We start from the raw sequence: 13,358 nt of genomic DNA on the forward strand, positions 1-13,358 counted from the left end.
AAAAAATTATTTGCGTTCAACAATGAATCAAGATCGTTTGGCATCGCTCGCACTTATGTCTATTGAATACGACATTTTGCGTAGTTTGGAATTCGACAGCATAATACAAGATTTCGTTGAATCCAAAAAAGTAATATATTAGATCATAAGATTCTACAAAATAATTTATTACCAAAAATTATTATATTTTTATTTGTATCTTCATAATTTTGTGCAAAATACACTTGTTGTTTTTAAAGCTAAATTATTTTTGTCAACAAATTTTTTTCCTCCAAGTTTTTCGTAGGCCCCTGAATTTCGTAGGCCCTAGGCACGTGCCTAGTGTGCCTATAGGTTAATCCGGCCCTGGCTTGATGCACATTTCTAAAATATTTGTTAACTTCAACGATGTGTCCAATGATAGTATTAGGAGATATTTCTTTTTCAACCAAATTTTAAAAAAAACAATTTGTGAAAAAAACCACCAAGTGGGTTTTTTCAAAGTGGGCCCACTTGGGGAACCCTAGTTATATGTATTTTATATTAGGTTTAAATAACGCATTATCACTAATACATATTTAAATTTTCTTTATTATTAAGTACATTACGTTTCATAATTTTTTAACTCAAGAATTATAAAATATAAATGCAGTAATATAAAAGGAAAAATTTTATTAATCTTTTTGTTTTCACACACATTTATTTACTACTATATTTATTAAACATATGGATATTACCTATTATAAAATTATAATCTGTAAATATTTATAATCAGTAAAAACTAAAATTTCATCTGACTTGAGTTAAATAAAAAACTGAAATAAATATTTGATGGTCTTACATGCTTATATAATAAGAGTAATAGAAAGTGAAATTAAAACTACGTATAATTATAAAGAGTAGGTATCAGTTACTTGTCCCATTTGTTTTCATATAATTAACCCTAGGAAAATGATTTCATTTTTAGATAAATAATTTTAAAAAGTTCTCTTATAGAAAGTTTTAGCCTTTTTTTTTTATAGCCAGAAAATAAAACTGTTTAAATTTGCTAATGTATCACTTGGTAAAAAAAGAAAAAAAAATTTTCTTTTCAATTTTTTTAAACATATTAATTAATATTAATAACCCTTTCATTAATCTATAAAGCATGTAACTATATTTGAAAAAATGATCTTTTCAGACTATATTATTTATATTTTTATTTGATTTAATATCATTAAAATATTACTTTTTGAAAAAACCCACTTGAAGTTTTCAACAGTACCTACTATAAAATTATATGAAGATTCGAGTTTCTCTTACTTTACTAATATTAAAAACTTAATCATATGAATAATCATGCAACTATAAATCATGCAACTCTATTTGAAAAATTTATGCTGCACAATAAATTATATAAAAGTAAATGCAAAACAATAAGTTTTAGTAAAAAAAAAAATTTTTTTTTGAAAAAACCCACTTATCGTTCAAAGTGGGTTTTTTCAAGATGGCCCACTTGGCGAACCCTGAATTTTGCACATCCTCTTAAACTCCACCCTGTCGATTATATCACACTCATCTCAGCAAACAAGTACAATCCAAATCCCAAATTAGCAGTTATTACAGATTTTGACACGAAAAAAATCTCCAAAAATAGGTGCAGATGCACAACAAATCTGTTCTAATAATTCTTTAATCAAAAAGCAAACTATAAGAAAACAGTATAGGACTCAATAGTGGTCAAAAGCAATTAAAATTTGAATTGCACTACGTTAAAATAAATTCAATGTAAAGGGATGGTATGTTTGTTTTTTTTGATTTTGCGTTATTATTAATGTTTTTGTCACAAAATGGAATATTTCATCATAATTGTGAAAAATAAAAATTATTTTTGGAATGTAATCTTTCATTTTCCTTAGTTAATTAACTTTTTTTAAAACAAATAATATATCAATAATAGAGATATGTAAATGATCAGTGAAAACTATATTTGATTCATAATTAAATAATAATATTTGAGTCATAACTTTCAGGAACTTAAAAACCATTATCACTGCATCTTTCAAAACCAGTCTACCTAAATTGCATCAAACTCTCAGTTTTCTAATATATATTTTTTTCCAATAGGTTTTCCTTTAAATGAGATAATTGGAATAAAATATATAATTAGCACAGTGCATAAAATATTCACAATAATAAATTAAAGTTTGTTAGTAAAATATATTATTTACCACTTAATCATATATTTACTTTTAAAAAAAAGAGCGATGGTTTCCATTGCCTAGCCATTAAATCACTCATATATGAATTTTCATCAACAGCACAGATCTCAACAATGTGGAGTATCCTCCATTTTGTCTCCATCACAGAACTCACTAAATCTCTAATGTCGGACATTGCTACTTCAATAATTTTTATTATTTAACATTATTCCAATTAGAAGATCAATTAAAAACTTATGTTTACCTAATAAAAGCAATCTTTTTAAGGAAAATATATATACAGGAATAGTTTACGAGACTGACGAATGTAGTTTTAAAGCAAAAAAAAAAAAAAAAAAAAAAAAAAAAAAAAAAAAAAAAAAAAAAAAANAAAAAAAAAAAAAAAAACATATGTTTTTTGTATTTTACGAGCATTTGATTTTAAGTACTATTTTGTTTCCTATAAAAGCTCGTAAAAAAAAGTCTACTGTAACAAAGGCCCAAAATTTCAAATAAATCTTTGTCTCACAAACTAAGTTATTTGAACCACTACTTCAACGAAATGTCAGCCATAGTTTCATTATGAGAAATGCATTACATAACAATACAGAAAAGAGGTTCAGCTTACTTCTTTTTCCAGATGTCTTGCGGCGCATTCTTAAAATCGCGCAAAAACGCAGAAAGCAAAAAAATTAAGATAAAAATTCTGGAATTAATCAAGGGATGCCACTATTAGACGACAAAAAAATTTTCTGTATGATCACTAACACTTTCAAAATGGAACTAAACCGGCTTAGGAAGTAACAGGTTTCTTATTGGGCATCGTTATTGACATGCTTATTTTTGTCCAGTTTCAACCTCACTTGTCACCTTTCTTCTCCGCACTATCCTTACTTGTAGTTACGAACTTGTAGTGACGTAGATATTAGCCTAAATTGAAAGGAAAAGAAGGTCCCATCTTTCCAATGGCAACAAATTTCCAAGAAATACTCTTTCAGGTTTACCATAGTCAAGTAGCCTATCTCACTTTTGGTGTATCTTAAGAACATGAAAAAATGTGAAATTTTTTGTCTTCTCTGTGATTTGAAAGATATTGCTCACTCTAAAGCTTCAGAATGTCTTACGTCAAAATATTTTGCACACGTTACTGTCATTAATTATATAATTCCTAACTTTGAAATAGATTTGTAGTTGAATAAAGATTCTTTTTTTTTCTAAGTCTTACTCAAGTAATTTTATTATGATATTGAAAACTAAAATATTATATTATTTTACTTTTCATGTCTTTTGTAATCAGATTAAAACGTGAATTTTACTAAACATAACTTTTACATCCGTATCTTTTGATTGTTATCGTTAAAAAAAATTGTTGAAATTACTAATGTTAAAATAAATTTAGACTATCATTTATAGGCAAACATTGAGGATGTTCGTTGATTGAGCATCAGCTCTTAGAAAAACCGTTGTGTATCTAAGAAAAAAAAAGGGGATAATATTTATCTCAGGATATATTAGTAAGGTAATATTATTATGTTACAATATGCTATAAAACTCAACTACGTAAATTTCTCTCAGTAGACAAGTCAAGAGTAAAAATGTATAATAAGTCGAAAATTACGTAAAATTATTAAAAATAATAAGTAGGAGGAAATAAAACATAACTTTTAAAGTATTTCACACGGTAAAATGCTGTAGGGAAAAAACTTGATAGAGCATGTATTTTCAAAAATTTAAAATTCGTCTTCATCGAACTGAACAACTAAATTACATTTAAAATATTAATCATCTATGCTTTTTATTTCCACTAGAACAGCACTGTGGGGTTTTTTCCTCCTTTTTCAAAAGAGAAAAAATATATATATCAGTTAAAATCATTGGCTTTTTAGAAGTTCTATAATGAAAATAGCTTAAAATATTGCGACCAATCTTGCCGAACACTTATTAATTTAGCATTAATATTAAGAAAATCTCTGATACAAAAATAAATAAATTCCCTCTCAATGAATGAAACTTAGTAACTAAAAGAGCCATTCATTTAATGGGCTAAGTCGAGGTTTCTTTTTCCAGAAATAAGACATTTTAAAAATAATTGAGCTTTATACATTATTTTAAAAGCAATTATGATCAAAACCTATATTTCCTTTGCTATTAGGCTAACCCTGAGAGGTTTTAGTGATTTTCCTCTCCATGTAACACAAATGCTGGTTAAATTAATCAAAAAGTCCTCCAGGAAGGCAAATTTCTCCCAATACTTGATCCAAGAGATCCCTTGTATTCTGGATTAGGTTTAAAATGGCAAGGCTAAAGAGTTGGACCTATTAGTAATCGTAAACTCAAAAATAGGTCAGATCTTCAACAACTATTATAAAATAAAACCTATTTTTCAATTATATAATTGTCCCGCAGTGGTCTGATCGTTAAGACACGGTTCCCAGCAGATCACCGAAGTCAAGCATCACTGACTGCTGTCAGAGTGCGGGTGGGTGACCACTTGGATCACTCTGCGTAGGGACCAAGGGTGTGCGGTATTGATCCTCGTTAAACTGTTCTACCGTAAAGTGATCGACTTCGCGTGTAGGTCATCGGGCTGTCGAAGAGGGGGTGCCATCCCCTCTACAGAGGATCAAAATTGTGATGACATGTCTTCGGATCATCCTTAGTGATGTTTCCCAGACAGTCGCCAATACCCCATTGTGCTGCTCTAGTGCGACGTAAATGAACTGCAACAACAACAATCAATTATATAATTATTCGTTTATAAAATATATTGATTTCATTTCAATTTCGTATCTTTGAGTAAATAAAACAAACAACTCAAGGGCACAAACAAGTTATAATAAATTCTTATCCCATTTTTTTAAAAGGTTTTTTTTTTATATAACTGAAGCTGAATCCTAAATGAACAAATTTAACCACAGTATCTGACATAAAGATTTGTCAAAATGCTAGAAACTTCTCATTTTCCTTCCAGTTTCCTTAGTTCGTACTTAGATTAAATTTTTTTTATTATCTTTATTATAAAAACAAAGCTTTCTTTATCCCTAAATAATGAAAGAGGAGCAAGTTTTGAAAATTATTTTATCTTCTTTAACTTAAAAGAAATAAATAATCTAGTATGTTGTTTAGGAAAAAATTATTAAAATATAGGAGAAAAATTTAAAATTATCTGATTTACACAACTTTTGCAATTTTAAAAGACTTAACACACTTACACACTTAATGCTTTTAAGTTTTGAAAGAAATCAAAATTTGCTTCTACTTTCAAAACGCATATGTGAAATTAATACTTTTGCATAAAACAGATTGCATCTTTAATAACCAAAAGACATCTTTTAAAATATTATAATTAATTTTCAAAGTATAACTTTATAAATACACGTGTGCACCCTAAATTAGTAATTACTTTAAATTCTTCTTTTATTTGTTTTAATTTACAATTTTTTGTTTAAACAAGTGCTGCATGTAATTATTTTACACAAGTATATTTTACGTATTTTTGCTTGTGTAGAAAGTTTACAATTGGACTTAGGTTTTAGGACAACTTTAACGTCGGGCCACGTCAGGCCCACAACATAAGTGGTTATTTAAAAATTGTCTGGCAGTAAGAAAATTGGAACATTATACATAGGAAATACAATTCGTTCGTTACTTTTCCGTTGAAAATGCGCCCATTTTATTATTTTTATATAAAAAAGTTGGAATTGTTATGAATATTTTATAATATTGCGAAAATCGTTTGATTTCAAGTTTGTTTCTTAAACTTTTTTTTTTTTTTTTCATTTTCGAAATTAACCTTGTAATCTTTACCAAAATTCTCGAAAATAAATGTCTTACATCATTGATATTAAGTTTCTTTAATTTTTTAAAACTTAAAAAAATTTGAAAAAATGCTTGCTGTTAAAAATGTTACAACTTGCCTTTGGAGTAAAATGTCCTATAGCCTGTTTCGTCCTATAGCCTGGGGTAAATGTGGTGACAGACATATCCTACTTCATCTAAAGCCAAAGATAATATATGCACATTAAACGACTCATTAGTATGATTCTCAAAGACATACTTAACAAATTATCAAAAATTTCACTAGATAACATTAAAAAACATAGAGCTTTTATTGCTAACATAAATGTAATTGTTTTTTCATTTATTAAAATATATATATATATATTATCAGTTAAGAAAGCATAAAATCATTCATGTCTGGAAAAAAAAGGGATTGGCAATTACAATTCAGACAACGTCTCTAAATTCATTTATTATAAATATGAGAATTTAATTGTAAAAAAAATTATTGAGAATTACAAGATATCATAAGTTGTTAAACCTTTTTTGGATACCATGAATTTACCAAAATTAGTGAAATTTTTTGTTCTATAGTTAAAGTGTTTTTTTATTTTGTGTAAATTTCATTAACATTAAATCGGAAGAAAATATTAGTTTTATAAAATGTACACTTACATTCGAATGTGAATTTTAATTATTAAAGAAAATTTATTCTGTTCTCAATAAAATTTTNCGCAAAACTATGCGTTCTTACGTTTTATACCAACATAGATTTGAAGTAAAGGCACATTCGTACATTCCTTGTATCCTTACGCATTAAGGAAAATCATTTCTGCTTCCTTATATGGAATTGAAAAAGGGAACGATTCTAAAAATAACTCTTCCCTTGAAATAGAAATCTATTTATATTTCAATGGTATGTTTTCAGCCTTGAGTTCCCAAAATAGAATCTCTCTACGCTTATTCTTTAACAAAGACATTTTAAGAAAACGAAAGAGATTTAATTCTTTTATTAATACAAAAGTATTTACTTTTTGTATTACATATACATATATATATATATTTATATATATAAGAAAAGAAAATGTTATAAATGCCTTTAGAGTAATTTTCTGTATTTAACAGAGGATTTAATAACTAGTAAATTGGCATTAATAAAAATTCGTGTAAGATGACGGATTCTGTAATATATTCAGGGCACTTTGTGAAACCATGACAAGTCTAAATTTTAATTTTTGATTTTCTTAAAATTAAAAATACCCTGGCAAAATTTCTCATTTATAACCACTCATTGTAAAAGGTTAAGATTGATGTATGATGCAAAAAAAGAACCACCACGAATAACTTTTGTTTTAATGATCAGATCTTCACATTCTAGGACTCAATGTTAATGATTCGTGATGGTGACCTTAAATATGCTAAATACTTAGAGCATGCGATATTGTAAGTAACGAAATCAGACACAAAAACCTACTTTCTCAGAATATGCATACCTTTTTTTTTGTTGATGATGGATTCGGATTTCTGCCTCCCTCACACTACGGAGGGTAGCCGCGATGCGGGAAATTTGATCTTAATAATTCGGTAAGAAGAGAGATCCAGAGTTTGGACCCCTTATTCTTAATTTTATTTTCACCATATTTCGCTATATCTCGAAAACTTTTAAAACGAATTGAAAAATTTTGCACACAATTATAAAATTCTTTTATCAAAAGATAATTCGATGCAAAAAATAACTTTCAGCAAATATTTACTGTTTAGAAATAGTAAAAAAAAATTCTGAATTGTGAAGTGCAAAATTTTTACATAATTTTAAAGAATACAATTTTACACGGCAAAATAAAAAATTTGAGCATAATTCGGTCAAACAATTCCTGGAGAAACAAATTTTAAAAATGTCGTGTTATTAAAATTTAATTTTTTAGGAACTATTAGACCGATATCGTTCAAGATTTGTATTTTTCCTTATAAAATTACATACTTTAAAATGGTGTAGAAAATTACAGTTCAATTTTTAAAAAAACATTTTTTTTACCATTATTAAGTAAAGTAATGAAAAAAATATTTATCAAAAGTTATTTCTTCCATGGAATTATCTTTGGATAAACGAATTTTTTAAACTGTGTACAAAATTTTTTCAGTTCGCTTAAAAAGTTCTTGAGGTATGGTGACATACGCAAAAAGTAAAATTAACTTTAAAGGAGCCAAACTTTGAACATAGATCCCCCCTATATTTTGGGGGTCAGAAACTTGAATTCGTAGAAAAAAAGGTATGGCAGAGAAAAGGGCTCCCCCCCCCCCTGATTTTATAACTTAAACTATCGTTTGTACAAATTAATTTTTTTTGCACACTTAGCAATTTTATTTCAAGGAATGATAAATAAAATCAAGTAATTTAAATAAAACTTAGTTAAACTTTTCATTCCAATATTTTTCTAACATACACAAACAATTATTTCTTTAAGTAAATGCTTGGAAATTGTTTTTATGGGAATTATATTTCATTTTAATTTTTAAGCAAGTAGTTGTGATTGAAAAATATTACAAAATCTGGTACAATCCTAACTGACACAAAGTATATTTTTAATAAAAGAGTGGCATGAATGAAATTATCTAGGCTCGTAATTAGTGATATGATCGCTTTACCCAAAAAGCGAACAAGTTTCTACAGATTGAATTCGTTTTTAACTATTACTTCAAAGGGTATGAGAAAATCAGATCCATCCCAATATACTTTACTTATAATCTAATAGTGTAATGCCTCGATATGAAATCCCTTAAAATCTAAAAGAATAAAATTTTTACTACTATATTCAATAATATAACACTTTTTAATATTTTTATGTCTTCAGTTCTTATAACAAATCAATACTCCTGGGGTATTGGATCGCAGATTGATCATGCTCTGGTTGAGGTCAAAATTATGATGAATGGTGTGCGAATGCGTCCTCGCGATAAAAACGGGATCTTCTGACGTATGCATGGAGTCTCCAGACCATCCTCAGGGATGTTTCCCAGACCGTCGCCAATAGCCCATTAAGCAGCTCGAGTGTGACGTTTATGCATTTAGTAGAGTGCGGTATTTCAAGGTCAGTAATATGTTTTTAAAAGCTATGTGGTAATTAAATCAAATGGTTCAGAACTTATTCTATCGAAACATGCCGAAAATTGGCATGCTACATTTAAAATTAATCAGTAATGTAAAAGGGATTTTTCGTATGAAATGGAACTGTAATATGTATCCGAATATTGCAAATTGTATTCGAAATTTACGATGGAATCGGCGCAAATTGCAAAGATTTAATTTATGTTAACAAAGAAATAGACTAATTAATCTTGAAGAATTTCTTCACGAAATAGTTAAAATAACCTTACAGCTAAATTTTGTTAAAAGTCACAGTGACCTGATGAGCATTGAAATAAAGTTTCAAAAATTAAAGAGATTATTCAATTAAATTGTCTTCTATTAGTGAAAAAAAAAATTCGATCTTTTTTAAAAATTTGTGAAGTTTCGAAGTTATTAAATTTTAAAAATCTTGGTGTTTTCTATACAATCCTAAAATACAAAATTTGCGCTTTTTTTAAAATTATTTTTAATGTATTTTACACTATTTGCGCACAATAAATATCAAATATTCTTCCATTATTTAAAAAAAATGGAGTTATTTAATTAGTCTATTTCTATTTGGTACATATTTGAGCGCCATGAATTATTTTTTTTAAATACATTTATTTATTTATGGAAGAGGCCATTAATTATTTTATTTATTGTCTAGAATAATTAAGCATAAAACCGTTACAAAAATTGGTGAAAAAATATTACAAAATATTTTATTTATTTATTTGTAGCAAATGAATTACATCCTTATATTTACTTTAATCTAAAAAAATTTCAACTTTCCTTTTTCGCTTGTTTGTTTTAATTATATTAGAGAAATTTTACTTATTTCTTAGCTGCCAACAAATATCACAGTTTTTAAGAAATTTTTTTAATGGTATAAATATACACAGTTCTTAGAAGCTTCCTTTAGTTAAAAATTGCAACAATAGCTGTAAAAATAAATTTCATCAACATCTAAAAACACATCAAAGATAATCAAAAAGTTTATACATGTTTAAATTAATTAGTTGTAATGACAATCAAGAGCATGTTATACTCAATTTATTAAATAAAATATCGAAATATGAATTATGGCTTTGTGTTGAAATAAAAAAAAATTTCAACTTGAAATAGGACAAGTTGGCAGCATTGCTATTTATAACCTATACTTCTTTAGTGCTGCTTTTGATGCTTCTTAATTAATATTCGTATAAATTAGGAATTAGTATTTCATGCGACAAAATAGGAATTTCACCACTTTCAAAAATATATATGTACTTTTATCGTAAAATATAGTTTAACTTCTTAAATCAGAAATTTATCACAGTAGCTTGGCAGGAAAAAAAATGTATTAAAACTGCAGCTTTAAACTTTTAAGATGCTAAATCACATGAGCAAATAAAGTAATAAAAAGAAGGAAAAAAATGAAAAATATTTTATTTGTTTTTAATAAATGGAGAAAACAAAGCTAAAATGTAAATACTCATGGTCTCAAAATTTTCATCTCTTAAGTCTATCACCATAAAAAAAGGGTTAGTAACAATCTCTTGGTATCAGTTACTAAATCCTGATAATTTTTTTTATTAAATAGATATAACCTTAATAAATAAGTTAATCCAAAAATTGTAAAGTAAAACCACCATCAGTTCTTTTTAAATAAATAGTGAAATAATTTAAATACTTATTTAAATATAATTAAAATTTATTAAACAAAATAAAATGTGGAAGTTTCATTAAATTTTTATTTGTTATTTTTTTTGTTCATAATTATAACTTAAAAAATAAATCAAAATGCAATTTTCCACAAAATATGTTTAGTTTTTTTCTTTTTTTAGTTAATTTATTTGGCTATCAAAAATATAAATACTTCATCTTATGAGAAAATATTTTTACAAAATAATCATTCCCCTGAATTACTACTTATTTTATGAATGCAAATCATTTGAATAAACTCATCCAAAATTTTTCTCTCCTTAATTTCACGCATGAAACATAACAAATGGTATGAAAGTTTCTCCAAAATACTTTTTTAAAAAAAGTAATATTTATAAGGATTTAGTAGTCCTGTGATTCCCACTAATTTTTTAGGTAATCACATTCTCTGTAATATAGAATAGATATTTTGATATCTGTATTTGAGAATTTTAGTTAGCTTCAAAAAATAGAAAATCATATAAAAATTTCAAAAAATCCTATGGGAAATCATAGATAATGTTACTGTTTATGACTTCATAAAAACAAAATGGATATCAGATAAATAGATTTCATCCAATCACAAGGTATAAATTTATTTTTACAGCTGAAGATTTGCACACAGTACAGCTTATTAAACAGTTCTATATTGGTGTTTGTAACTCCAAAAAAGAGTCGGACTTTTGTATAGTTCTTTTAACACATTATTTTACAACTTTAAGCATTAGAAAATGCAAAAATGAAAAAAAAAGATAAAAAAGATTAAAAAATGATTAAGAAAGCTCTTTCGGAAAAGCTTAATGTAATGAAACCTAATTTGTCTACTAACTACTTCAAAAATAAACAAAAATACTTTTACAGAATCTTAGACAACTAATTGTATCTCAATGTATTTAAATTAAGCTTTATTAATTTATTACATACTTGCATTTATTTTTTAGTATGTACAAAGTAAATATATTTCCGCTGTGCATACAAACTTCGTCTAGGAGAAACTAAGTCCCAGGAAATGCTCCTAATGTTTTTGTTATCTTGAGTATGGGATGATATAATTGGTAGAGCTGGAGCAGTAGATCTGATTCTGCTATTTGTGTCATTTAACTCTTCTCCCTAATCCCCAGATATTTCAAATTAAATGAAACTTCAACCAGAAATTAATACCTACTGTAAACTTAAAAAAAAAGGCATTTTATACCGATGAGCAATATATCCTTTTCCCCACACCAAAAACTGTTATTTGCTCAAGGGGCAGTTTCTTGTTTTTGGTGCAATGCCAAAGGTACAAAATATATTTCTTTACAAATTATTTAAATAAAAAGTCAGTAAATTTAATTAAATTAAAAGCTGGCAAGTATTGAAAGATAACTAACTTCAATAAATAATTTTGATAAAAATTATTTGGTTGTTCAAGATTTCCATTGATATATAATTAATTTTTTACCTCAATTTCTGAAGATTTTAAAATGCTTTCTTGAAGATTAATTCTTAGACTTTTCAAATAAATTCATGAATTATTTCTTGAGGCCCTAATAAGAAAGAGATTGCCATGTTCAAAAAGAAGTTGACTGAATCATCTATTCCAAAAAACAAAAAATTGTCATGCATGGTGCTTATTGTACACAACTATGCTTGATAAATATGTAGACATATACATATGCACCAATTAAATTATCCACTCTTAAGATTGAAAAGAATTCTGAAAGAAATTGAAACTTACCTGGAAGAAGTTAGTGTCGACATAGTCCACGTAACTGTTTCGTGAAGTAAATGCATTACTAACTTATATAATGCTAGTACAACTGTTATTTTTACTAATTATTTAAAATAAATGATATTCAACATTTCAATTTCACTAAATATTTAGCCTATCTCCTCAAATGAAATGTCGTGACATCAAGGTCTATACTCACAGTGATATGTAAGTAACATTAATATGAATGACTAGACCAAGTTAAATTTTCTTATTATTGTACAATACTTTTTTATATTATTTACTAATTCCATTTCTACATACAATCATAATTTTTGTACAATTCTTTAAGAAAGATCAAAGATTTAATTTATTAGGAAAACAGTTGTGACAAACTTCATGCCTTTTACACAAATTTTATGTTATGAAAAATAATGAAATAGTCAAGATTCAGAATTACAAAAAGAAATTCTTGAAGAAACTGGCATAAAGACTAGGGACTAATTTTAAAATAAACTAAAATAAATGAGTAATCACAAATTAAATACTATTTAGCTGTCACTTCCTGAATTATTAAATAGAAATTTACTTACAAAATGCTGTCAAGGTGAAGGCGATGAGCTGATGACAGGCTCCTTTTGTTACTAGTGAAAAAGAACTAACTTCTCCTAAGTTGATCAACAAGTCCAGGGACATTAAATCCAACAGAAAAGCTATTTAAGTCAATTCTGTGGGACAACATTCCTAGACACAATTTTACACTGAAATAAAATGAAAAAAATTAAGAATAGGTTAAAAAGATTTAAATAGAATATTTTCATTTATTTCTAATGACATAGATCAACACTGGATACAAATTAACACAACTCAAAAGAACAAGGAAATTAAAAATAATTAAAAACAGTCATTTCCTCATTCGCCACCTTACTTCCCAGCA

General features: G+C 26.8%; 1 protein-coding gene across 1 annotated transcript in view; it reads right to left on the bottom strand.

The window, feature by feature from the left end:
• The window catches only part of LOC107444366 (E3 ubiquitin-protein ligase SHPRH), a 124,933-nt gene extending 121,957 nt beyond the window's left edge, over positions 1–2,976 (bottom strand). The window contains exon 1 of the mRNA XM_071188261.1: positions 2,788–2,976. Coding sequence (XP_071044362.1) covers positions 2,788–2,815 — 28 coding nt within the window. The 5' untranslated portion in view covers positions 2,816–2,976. The remainder of the gene's footprint in view (positions 1–2,787) is intronic.
• Positions 2,977–13,358: the final 10,382 nt, after the last annotated feature.

Source organism: Parasteatoda tepidariorum, chromosome X2 (assembly GCF_043381705.1).
Source record: "Parasteatoda tepidariorum isolate YZ-2023 chromosome X2, CAS_Ptep_4.0, whole genome shotgun sequence".
NCBI classification, from domain to species: Eukaryota; Metazoa; Arthropoda; class Arachnida; order Araneae; family Theridiidae; genus Parasteatoda; species Parasteatoda tepidariorum.